We start from the raw sequence: 11,636 nt of genomic DNA on the forward strand, positions 1-11,636 counted from the left end.
TTGAGGTCCCCCTCAGACTCTCCCTCAGAGCTTGCTGACCTCCAGGTCTGACGCTTAGACTAACCTCCTGGATCTCTCCCCAGACCCAGTGGTTCTCAGCTTGGGGTGATCCTTCTCCCACCCCCTTGATGTCCAGAGACATTTCTGGTTGTCAGCACTGAGAGAGGGGGAGCTACTGGTGTCCGAGGAGTAGAGACAAGATACTGTTAAACATCCTGCAATGCTCCAACCACAAACAATGATCTGGCCCCAAATCTCAGTAGTGCTGAGGTTGAGAAATGCTGGCTGAGATGATTCTCTGCCAGAAAGCAAGAACTGCCTTCCACCCCTCAGTTCGGAGTAGATGTAGGGTTACAATTCTAGGGCAATTCCCCAGACTCAGCATTGAGTAAGACATCTCTGTTTTTTAGAGAAATGGCATTAGGTTTCATGCCTAACCTGGCCTTGCTGACCCAGTCACCCACCTTCCGGGAGCTCATCACTCTAGCCATGCTGGGCACCTGCTATTTTCCCAAGCACGCCCCCTTTGGCCTCCCTTCCTGTTCCCTCTGCCTGGGGGGTTGGTAGGGGCTCACATGGTCACCAGCGGTTGCTAGGCTAGACCTCATGCCACTCACTACTCCCAGTGCCCTCTTTATATCTTTCTAGGCCTGAAGTTCTTAACCGGGGGGTGATTTTGTCTCCAAAGGGACATTTAGCAACATCCAGAGTCAAGGTTAAGGGGGTGCACTTGGCATCTCATGGATAGAGACTGAATTGTAGCCCCCTCCCCCAGTTGCATACATTGAAGCCTTTGCTACTGGAGCTGTATTTGGTTCTAGGGCTTCTAAGGGATCATGATTTATTTTTTTAAGATTTTATTTATTTGTCAGAGAGAGGGAGAGAGGGAGAGAGAACACACATAAGCAGGCAGAGTGGCAGGCAGAGGTGGAGAGAGAAGTGGGCTCTCTGCTGAGCAAGGATCCTGATGTGGGGACTCAATCCCAGGACCCTGGGATCATGACCTGAGCTGAAGTCATCAGCTTAACTGACTGAGCCACCCAGGCGTCTCGGATCATGAGGTTTAAATGAGGCCAAACTGGTGGGCTCTTGATCTGATAGGATTGGTGGTCTTTTCAGAATCTGTGCCCGCACTGAGGAAAGGCCATCTCCCCAGCAGGAAGTAATCCTTATTGAGGAGCTGAATTGTCTGGCACCTTGATCTTGGACTTCCCAGTCTCAGGACTACGAGAAAATAAATTTCTGTTGTTTAAGCCACTGAGTCTATGGTATTTTGTTACAGCAGTTGAGCTGAGGGATGCAATTCCCCCACAATACAAGATCATCTGGTCCCAGAAGAGAGGAGTGAAGAGGTGCCCCCAACATACTGCATTTGAGGGTCTCAGACATACATGTGCAAGAAGAGTTGTCCCAGTGGGTGTCTGACTGGCAGGCAGCTGACTGCCCTGGTGCTTCACACTAGCCATGATGTACATAAGAGTTACATTAAGTTGATTGTAAAGTTAAACAACTATTACAGTGTAGGCATATGATGTATGTGTGTATGTGAGAAAATAGCTAATCTAAAGACAAAGACATTGGTGAAAAGATTGAGGACCTTTGTGTTGGGGTTTTTGAGGTCTTTTAAATGGAATAGAGGAAGAGATGTCAAAGGCATTTACCAACAATGAAACATAAATCAAAGTGTGAGTTGCAGTGGATACCATATATCAGAAAAACACTGTGATATGAATGTAACTGAGGAAATTATACCTCCAATATATAACTTATACTATATATATTTTAAAAAACTTATGATGTATTATATGTTGGCTAACTTGACGTAATGAAAAATAAAAAATTAAAATAAATTTAAAAAATAAGGCAATCTTTTAAAAATGTTTATTTATTTATGTAGATTCCATGCCTTGCATGGAGCCCAATGCGGGGCTTGAACTCACAGCCCTGAGATCAAGTCCTGAGCTGATATAGTGACGGGCATTAAGGAGGGCAGGTGTTGGGATAAGTACTTGGGGTTATATGTAAGTGATGAACCACTAAATTCTCCTGAAATCAGTACTACATTACACGTTAACTTGAATCATGAGAGACTATGGACTCTGAAAAACAATCTGAGGGGTTTGAAGTGGCGGGGGGGGGGGGGGTTGGGGTACCAGGTGGTGGATTTTATAGAGGGCACGGATTGCATGGAGCACTGGGTGTGGTGAAAAAATAATGAATACTGTTTTTCTGAAAATAAATAAATTAATTAAAACAACAACAACAATAACAACAACAACCAGTCAGGTGCTTAACTGACTGAGCCACCCAGGTGCCCCTAAAAATATTTATATATAAGATCTTTACCTGATTGAACTTCCAAAAGGCAAATGGCCAAAGGGATAGTTGTTATGAGAAATAATAAAAATATCGATCTCTACCCACAAGCACGTAAATGACAATGTTCCATTACCTGCTAATTTGTACGGCACTTCTTCTGGGCAGTGATCAGAGCACAAGCATAGGTATAGAAAAGAGAACAAAGCTGGAGTTTTCCAAAAGAGAAGAACAACTTTGGTGGTAGGAGGATGATGAGTCTAGGTTGGTTGGAAGAACCTGATAAAATAATCCGAAGTTCCAAAAAAAAAAAAAAAATCCCAAAAAAACTAGGGTTCAGAGAGATAGACTTGACTTGGGCATCCGTCTTAGAGAAATTGGAACCATGGCATTAAATGAGATCTACCCAGCTTGTATCCAGAGAAAGGCAGGTCTACCATGGGAACCACAAGCTCTGGTGGTGGAAACCCTGCAAAACTGATAGTGCAGGATAGTCAGAAAATGAGCGGAGGAGGCCAGCTGAAGCTGACTGTTTCAGGGAGGAAGTGGTCATACAACCGACACAAGCACAAAGGTGAGACGAGGCTGAGAAGCATCCACTGCGAGTTCTAGGAAGCCATAAATGTTTATCACAAAACACCTTCAACGGAAATGTGTGTGTGGGGAGAAACCACCTCCCGGTGGGCTGACGCCTGAGTTTGAGGGGGCAAAGCAGAAAACTGGTCTTCAGAGCCATGGACCAGTAAGAGTAGAGGGGATGAAGGTTTCCCCACATAACTGTTCGTGTTCTGAACCTTGAGGACCCATTCATACCTCAAAGGTATTTTCTAACTGGGACAATGAATATCTACAAAAAATTATAACCATTTGTTTACTCAGTGGTAAGACATGAAAAATATTCCCCATGATACTGGTAATAAGAAAAGGATTCTTGCTATCGATTAATGTGCTGGAGGTTCCAGCCAGATAGTAAGACAATAAAAAAAAGAGATCAATTTTACAAAAAAATCCTAAACATTTTTTAAAATTTTTTATTTCTTTTCAGCGTAACAGCATTGTTTTTACACCACACCCAGTGCTCCATGCAATCTGTGCCCTCTCTAATACCCACCACCTGGTTCCCCCAACCTCCCACTCCCCGCCCATTCAAAACCCTCAAATTGTTTTTCAGAGTCCATAGTTTCTCATGGTTCACCCCCCCTTCCAATTTCCCTCAACTCCCTTTCTAAATATCTTTTAAAGCTAGAAATAATCTAAAATAATCTATATATGTTAAAATTAAGATGTGAACTCTGCAAGACAACTGAGTACACATTCTGTAAACAAGATCCAGTTTTATTTTTATAACACCAGCACAAACCATGGCGGTAAAGTTATTTAAAGAATGATACCACTTGCAAAATAAAAGTCATGTACCTAGGGATCTATCTGGGGCTGATAAAACTGGAGGATATATCTCACGGAAATCTAACAAAAAATATGCACATTCTGTACATAGAGGACTGCATGATATTATTTAAAGAAATCAGAGAACATATAAACAAATGGTGAAATATAACACATTTAGGGTGCAAGCTTTCATGGACTGAAAGATTGAAGAGATGGTAATCCCCGCCCCCAAATTGATCTATGGTTTTAGTACAATTTCATGCACAACCCAGGCTGGTCTTTTGTGACAACTGACATCTTAAAGTTAATATTGAAATCTAAAGGGCCCAGAATAATGTAAGCAATCCTGGGAAATAACAAAACCAACAAATATTACCAATCTCAGGACCAGGACCCATCACCCATCGCTGGACCTCCCTCTGGGTTATCAATACCAGTCATCGCCCTGGTTGTCAACTCCAAAAACAGGAGACATTCTCGACTGTGCTGTTTCTCCATGGTTTTGTTTTCTCCTGCGCATTCCCTTCTCTCTGTCACTGGAATGGTCTTTCTATAGTGCACAAGTCATCTTATTACAGCCATGATCAAAGCACTCAATGAGCTCCCTTAGCCTGAAGGAAGAAATGGGCATTTAAGATGTGGCTTCCATGGCTGTGCTTGACATGGTGCACCCGGCGTCACCCAGGCTCAAAGCTCTACTTACACGGCGTGCTTTCACCCTCTGTCCTGCCTGTGAGTCTCAGCTTGAATTGGTACAGACACCTGCCACCTTTATCCCCATTCCTCATCTGTATGCCTGCCTCAATGTCTCTACAGAATGGAATTTTGCATAAAAGAAGCTCCACTATCATCCTATAGTTCTTTGATCCCAACTTAAACCCTTTCACTGCATTTACTCACTCTCTTGAAGATCTGCTCTCCTGGACAATCAGCCCAGGGATGTGGTCCTTTCACCAGTGCTCGGCACATAGTAGGGTCTTGTCAAAGAGACTGCTAGTGCCTATCACAACTCTGTCACGCCCCTCCTTACTCCATTGGTCATAGGAATGCCACTATTGATCTTGTCACAGAGACGCCTGAAATAAAAGCTATCTTTCTCAGCCTCCTTTGTATCCAACTGGGAAAGCTATTAGGTTCTAACCACTGAGAAATAAATGGAAGTGCTTTTGAGTGTTTCCAATAAATCTCCATGACAAGCAATTCGCCAGTACTTCCTCCACCTTTCCCTCCCTCTGTCCCTCCCCATGCTTCATTTTGCTGTCTGGAATACAAACTGGGTTAACATTTCAAGAAGAGCAATGTTCTACTTAACCACCTGGTCTACTCCTATTGGCCAGTTTTGGAAGACTTTGAGTGAGGGGAACAGCCTTGTGTGGAAAAGACCCCCCCCACCTCTCTGAGGAGGCTCTCAGGCCCCTGCACTTACCTCTGGAGACCCCAAATTTTTCTACCTTACACCGTTTTTTCCCCCCTTGAAACTGTAGGTTTCCTACTACGGGTTAGAATATGGAAAATCTGGGTTGTCATAAACACAATCCGAAGAAGTCCGTCATGTCTTGGATAAAGAACATTATGAACCATGAGAGACTGTGGACTCTGAAAAACAACCTGAGGGTTTTGAAGGGGTTGGGGGGGTGGGAGGTTGGGGGAACCAGGTGGTGGGTATTGGAGAGGGCACAGATTGCATGGAGCACTGGGTGTGGTGCAAAAACAATGAATACTGTTACACTGAAAATAAATTTAAAAAATTAAATAAAAAAAGAAAGAAAACAATGCAATATTATCTTTAATATGTAGAAAGAAAAGAACAGGCATTTAGAATTCTATACATAAAATTGAATTTATTTTTCAAGTTATAGAATAAAATAAAGATTTTTTTTAGACAAAAAAAGAAGAACATTGTGATGATTTAGTATCACAGTCCTTGGTCCGTGAACACCTAGCAGATGAAGAACAGAAAGAAGGATGTTTAGTACTGGTCCACTGGTTTTGAGGTAACAATTGGTATGAGTTTCAATTCCCTGTAATACTCAGGATAGTCACAGCTGCTGTGCATTGGGCTAACTTCCATGTGTCAGAGCCTATGCTGGTTTCGTGACATTCTTTTTTTTTTTTTTTGTATGTAAATATTTAATTTATTTATTTGACAAAGATCACAAGTAGACAGAGAGAGAGAGAGAGAGAGGGAGAGAGAGGAGGAAGTAGGCTCGCTGCTGAGCAGGGAGCCCAATGCAGGGCTCGATCCCAGGACCCTGGGATCATGACCTGAGCTGAAGGCAGAGGCTTTAACCCACTGAGCCACCCAGGTGCCCCGACATTCTTTATCTTGTTAAACATGCATGTCACCCCTTTGAGGTTGGAATTAATGTTCTCTGATGCGTAACAGAAAATTCAGATTTAGAGAATGGATTTGAGCTGTGTGAGGCATCAGAGTCTTGACGGGGGGAGGGACCCACATCATGATTATATTAATGGGTTGATCCAGTGGAAGTTCTCAAGGAACAAAGTGTCCAGACAGCATTTCAAGGACAATAGTCAGCAGTCTCAAGGGCTAAGTTGCACTACTGCCCCATTTGTGTACTGACTGACCTGACATATATTTCTGGAGAGCTCTCTTAGTGGCAGGAGCTGTGAGCACAGTCATCAGATCCAGCACAGACTTAATTCACACAAGTTCACGGTAGAGATGGGAAAATGGATATGTATGCAATGTTAGAGCCCTGGTGCTATTATAGATGAACAGAAAGTGCTTTGGGAGCATGGAGGTGATATCTGATGTTGAGATGGAGGGTTTGGGAGCTCTCTTGGGGGAGACCCGAGGAAGAAGGCAAAGTCTGGATAAAGAAGCAAGGAAGACAGAAGCCTGTAGTGGTATAGGAATCGGGGCAAGGCTGAGATCCAGCTAGGACACATTCAGCCATATGTGTGCTCACGGTCTGTATCTCCTTTGACCTGTTGGTGCCTCACTGGCTCCTGTTGCTTTTGATAAATGCCTATTCTGTACTGGTTATTATTATTATTTTCTATACTGGTTATTATTTTTTTCTGTACTGGTTATTAAATATCTTGAATGACATATTGCAGCAATGGAAAGAAGAAGGGATGAAGACCAAAGTAGGAAGGAAATATTTGTGGCCATGCTGTTAACAAAGGAGATATTCTGGGGGAAAACCAGAGTGGTTAAAGCTTTGGTTCGCATCAGGCAGGCACAAAAATGCTTACACCCCGGAAGAGACAAGAGGGTCTGTCTGGAGGGAAATATAGCTCTTTCATCCCACCCTGCCCAACAAGCTTTGCCAGACTCCATGCAGCTGTCCCTCAGTGTCCTGCAGGGAACCCCCCTTTGTGGGTACAACACAGAGCTCGCTCAGCTCAGGGTCAAGGCCAGAGTTCAGCTCTACCTGGGACCAGCACATCTCTTGGTCATTCGTTCAGGCGTCTCTGTGTTCTGAACCTTCTCCTGCATTCCTGACTTGAAGCCCCGTTGGCTTTTTCTTGTGCCCTCTTCCTCCAAAGCCAGTCTTCAGCCAGGAGGCACATGAGTGCCACCAGGACCAGGAAAGCCAGAATGATCCGAAGGAGATTCTGGGCAGTGTGATCCCAGGAGGCAAGGTCTGGGGTCAGAGGACAGACCGAGGACTGACAGGAATGGGTGCACATACCTCGTCCCGCCTCTCTCCTTCTCCCCATTCTAGATTACACTCCTTCACAGCCTGCACACCCACTGCTTGCCTACCTTGCTGGAATTCTGCCTCTGTGGTTACCAAGTCAAGATCCCAATAGTCTGTGGGTGAAAGGAAAGTAAAGCAGTGAGAAAAAGAGAGAGTGTTGGACACCAGGCCACCTCTCCTCCCTCGGATGGGCCCCATGGCCTCATGCAGCTTTTCCAGGTCCACACCCCACCCTCAAGGTCCTAGTGGCTTCATATGTCTGGTGAGAAGAAGAGCCAAAGGACAGGTGAACCTGGGGGGAATTTAGCTCCAGAACCTCACGCCAGGCATGTTTTCCTTCTGGCCATCAGCTTCCTCATTACCTCGGTCAACATGGCTTCTTCCTCACACATTGGATGACTCACAATCTCCCCATTTTCTTCCAGGCTCTGAGCCCACTCCCCATCCCCACTAACATGCATGCAAGGTCACTCCCGGTGCAGGAAATTACTCCTGGGGCTCACCCTCCCCCTGCCATATGCAGTGGCCATTCCCTCTCTCTGGAACGTTCTTTTTCAGGTAGCCACAGAACAAATGTCCTCAGTTCTTCAGGTTTTTGCTCCTCTGTGAGGCAATTCAGACAGTTCTAATATTGCCACCCGCCCTCCCGGTCACCCTGACCCCATTTGTTTTGCTCTATCTTTCCTCCACACCACTGTTTGCTCCCCCTGTGCTACATGCTGAGCTTGTTTCTCTGACTTTGACTCATGGTCTGTTTCCCACTTGGGATACAAGTGCCACAAAAGCAACATTTCTTAGTGTCACTGAGAGGCTCTAATCACCCCCCCCCAAGTTTAGAGGTAACTGTTACTCACCAGAAAAAGAGGTGTGCTCTGTGGGTGCAAGGCTGGTGTCCCCAAAATCTTCTAGCAGTGGAAACAAAGAAAACCATAAGGGTTTTGGGTTTCCTCCAGTCTTCCCACCGAGTCCTTGCGTCTTCCCCCTCCTTGTTCCTCTTCTTCAGGAACAATCAGCTGGGCCTCCCCAAAATGCATGTGAGGGAGGGCACTTCAGGGAGGTGCCTGCTGCCTCTTTCCACCTGTCCCTTTGCTGTCTTCCTCATCACTGGTTGGGGTTCACTTGGGGTTCTGGAGAAGATGTGGGGGAAATCTGAGGGTTTCCTCACCTGTGACCTGGAGCTTCACAGGCTCACTGGGGAAGGACCAGGCATGGTTGTTATAAGAGCCAAAACATCTGTACGTCCCTCTGTGGGCTGTGGTCACAGGACCTATGGGGAACTCCACCTGGGTGTTCCCGTATCTGTGCTGAGGGTGAGGGGATCTTCCCTCCTTGAGCAGAAAGAACTTGTTTGTTGCAGTGCCTAGCCGACAGTAGAAGCTCACGTTCTCTCCTGAGGTCACCTCAGGCCCAGGATGGACAGAGAGGGTGGGTGTGTCATACAATTCTGTGGGGGAAGGAGACAGGTAGTTTAAGAGAGTCTTTATCCCGCCTCCTATGTGCCCTTTCCTCCTTGGCCTTAAGACTGGGATGTCACTCCCCAGAATCAGTATCTCCCTCTGCTTTGGTCATGGACACACCCTCGCTGATCTCACCCTTCAAGACTGAGACACTCATTCCTCTAGCCTTCTCTCTGTGGGGATTGCCAGACATCAATGGTTCTCAGAGTTAGAGATCCTTGGGGCCAGTGACATCACCATCAGCTGGAAGCTTATTAGAAATGCAGATTCTCAGGATCCACACCAGACCCACTACATCAGAAACTCAGGGGTAAGGCAGTCAACTGTGTTTTAAAAAAAATGTTATTGTTTTCCATTGCTATAAAATACATGACACATAAAATTTACCATCTTAACCAATTGTATGGGGACAATTCAGTGGTATTGACTACATTCACATTGTCATGCAACCATCACCACCATCCATCTCCAGGACTCTTTTCATCTTACAGAACTGAAACTGTCCCCGCTACTAAGCACCCTCTCTCCATCACCATCCCTCAGCCCCTGGCACCCCACATTCTGCCTTCTGTCTCTATGAATTTGACCATCCTAAGTCCCACATGGAAGTGATCCCTACAGTATTTGTCCTTCTGTGACTGACTTATCTCACTTGGCACAATGCCTTCAAGGTCTATTCACGACATAACAGGTGTTTGAGTCTCCTTCCTTTTTAAAGCCGAATAAAATTCCCTTGTGTGGGTAGACCACATTTTGTTTATCCATTCCTTTGTCAGTAGACATTGGGCTTGTTGCTAGCTTTTGGCTATTGTGAACAATGCTTTCATGAACCTGGGAGCACTAGAGATATCCATGTTTGCCAGATGATTGTGATACCTGCTTGAGTTTGAGAGCCACATCCCTCAGCTGAAGGCAACCCCTGTACCTGAGACCGCCTTCCCTCCCAACCTCATTCCACTCTGTCTGTTTCCATATCATTTACTCCTCAGGTGCCCATGACGGACTGATTTGTCCTGACTTAGACTTATGGTCTGTCTTTCCCCCGCTAGGGTGCAAGTGCCACATAAGCATGGATGTTTGAATATAATCTCCTCCCCAGAAGGGGCTGACACTAGTGGGTACAAAACCCCTAGCCTTATCTTGAGATCTTGAGACCATGCAGAAGGACCATCCCAGGTCCAGAAGGACTATCCCAGGCCCAGAAGGACCATCCCAAGTCCAGAACTCCATTGCTCGGCTGAAGTGTCTGCTGAAACTGCACTGTGGTCAGCTCCTGCCTTTTGCCTGGCCTGTTCCCCTCACTCCTCATCACTGGGGTCACTTTTGATGATGCCCCCCCAGGGTTTCCCCCACCCCCCTGCCCCATGCACACACACATCCATGTCAGGGCCTCTCACCTGGAGAACCTGACCTATGACCAACCTGCCTCTAGGTCACAGACAACCACAAAGAGAGCCTGAATGACACTGAAGGAGATTAATAAATATGTGATGACCCTCCCCGAATTCAGGCCGAGGATGGGACAGTTACCTGTGACCACCAGATCCAGAGGGTCACTAGGGTTTGACCAGAGCTTCTTGCTTCGGTAAATACACTTGTATTGCCCTGCAGTGAGTGGGGTCATGGCTGGGATGTGGAACATGGCTATGTTCCTCCTTCCATGTTGCTTTGGGCTCTGCTGAAGAAAGAGGTGTCCCTCGAAATACAGCTGGTACTTCACAGCCTCAGGAGTCCCCTGGCAGAAGATACGCGCCTGCTTTCCCTTTGGAATCATGAAATCTGGCTTGGCCCAGATGATGGGTTTTGAAAGATTCTCTGGAAGGGAATCAGAGGTTGGAGTTCCAGATATAGCAACTTCCCACCCAAATGTCCACCCGGTTGCTGGCACCAAGCCTTCCTAGAAAACCAGAGGCCCTGTTCTCTCCTCTGGTGGCTCCTAGGTGCACACTTTGTCTGAGCCTAGTAGAGAGACTCTGGGGCTCTGAGGGATGGACTCACGCTTCTCGGTGCTGACAGTCTGGCTCAGGAACAGCCCTGGAAGATAGGAACAGTGAGACAGGCTGCCCCATCCACACCCAGACCCCTGGATACCATCTCTCTCATGCGCAAGAACTCACCAAGGTAGAGCAGGGCAGTGAGTGTAGAGGTCATAGCACTGATCCTACCAGGTGAATGTGGAGCAGCTGGGTGAAGACTGAGTCCAGTAGGGCAGGAAGGTGCACAGGATGTGGTGGGTGAAGCCCAGCACTAATCGCCATGGGGTTTTCACACGGACTTCTTACAAGAAGATTCACAGTCTTCCTTATACCTCTGACCAAGAGGCATAAAGACAGGTCATGGTCCCCAGACACATCTGATCATCTCTGTGCTCTAACCAGATCCTCTGACAATTGTCTGCCCCATCTGAAACTCATATTAGGGTCCTCTTCTAATAGGTCAAAATTTGACCTATTTTAAAATGTGGATATTATGCCCAGGAAAGGGATAGGGTAGTGTACAGAGCAGAAACTGTAGAATCATTTAAAAAAATATGTGTTTAATCTTTGCTCCCCTTTGTTTGGTATGCATATGCTTGGGTCAGTGGGTTGACTTCAACAGAATGAAATGATAACACTATCTTTTCCAAGGATTTGTTACAATGTTTCAACAAACTGCATAAAGAAGAGGTGGTCCATACACACAATGGAATATTACTCATCCATCAGAAAGGATGAATACCCACCATTTACATTGACATGGACGGGACTGGAGGAGATTATGCTGAGTGAAATAAGTCAAACAGAGAAAGTCAATTACCATATGG

General features: G+C 45.9%; 1 protein-coding gene across 2 annotated transcripts; it reads right to left on the reverse strand.

Moving 5' to 3' along the window:
* Positions 1–5,526: 5,526 nt before the first annotated feature.
* On the reverse strand, positions 5,527–11,091 carry LOC132005581 (natural cytotoxicity triggering receptor 1-like). Of its 2 annotated transcripts, XM_059382851.1 has the most exons (8): positions 10,951–11,091; positions 10,832–10,867; positions 10,364–10,648; positions 8,542–8,820; positions 8,231–8,281; positions 7,442–7,489; positions 7,107–7,319; positions 5,527–5,644 (listed from the first exon to the last, which is right to left on the reverse strand). In XM_059382851.1, exons 1-7 carry the CDS (start codon positions 10,982–10,984, stop codon positions 7,129–7,131), a joined length of 924 nt encoding a protein of 307 aa, XP_059238834.1. In that variant the 5' UTR covers positions 10,985–11,091; the 3' UTR covers positions 5,527–5,644; positions 7,107–7,128. The 2 variants fall into 2 exon arrangements, with proteins under 2 accessions (XP_059238834.1, XP_059238835.1); XM_059382852.1 differs by lacking the exon at positions 5,527–5,644 and having other exon boundaries at positions 5,653–7,319; positions 8,231–8,278.
* Positions 11,092–11,636: the final 545 nt, after the last annotated feature.

This window comes from Mustela nigripes, chromosome 17 (genome assembly GCF_022355385.1).
Source record: "Mustela nigripes isolate SB6536 chromosome 17, MUSNIG.SB6536, whole genome shotgun sequence".
Taxonomy (NCBI): Eukaryota; Metazoa; Chordata; class Mammalia; order Carnivora; family Mustelidae; genus Mustela; species Mustela nigripes.

Coding starts and splice junctions, on each gene's coding strand:
- LOC132005581 (XM_059382851.1), bottom strand. CDS start 10,984: ATGACCTCTACACTCACTGCCCTGCTCTACCTTG. Junction 7,490..8,230: donor AGAGCACACCTCTTTTTCTG/GTGAGTAACAGT, acceptor TTTCACCCACAG/ACTATTGGGATCTTGACTTG. Junction 7,320..7,441: donor AGAGGCAGAATTCCAGCAAG/GTAGGCAAGCAG, acceptor CTCTGACCCCAG/ACCTTGCCTCCTGGGATCAC.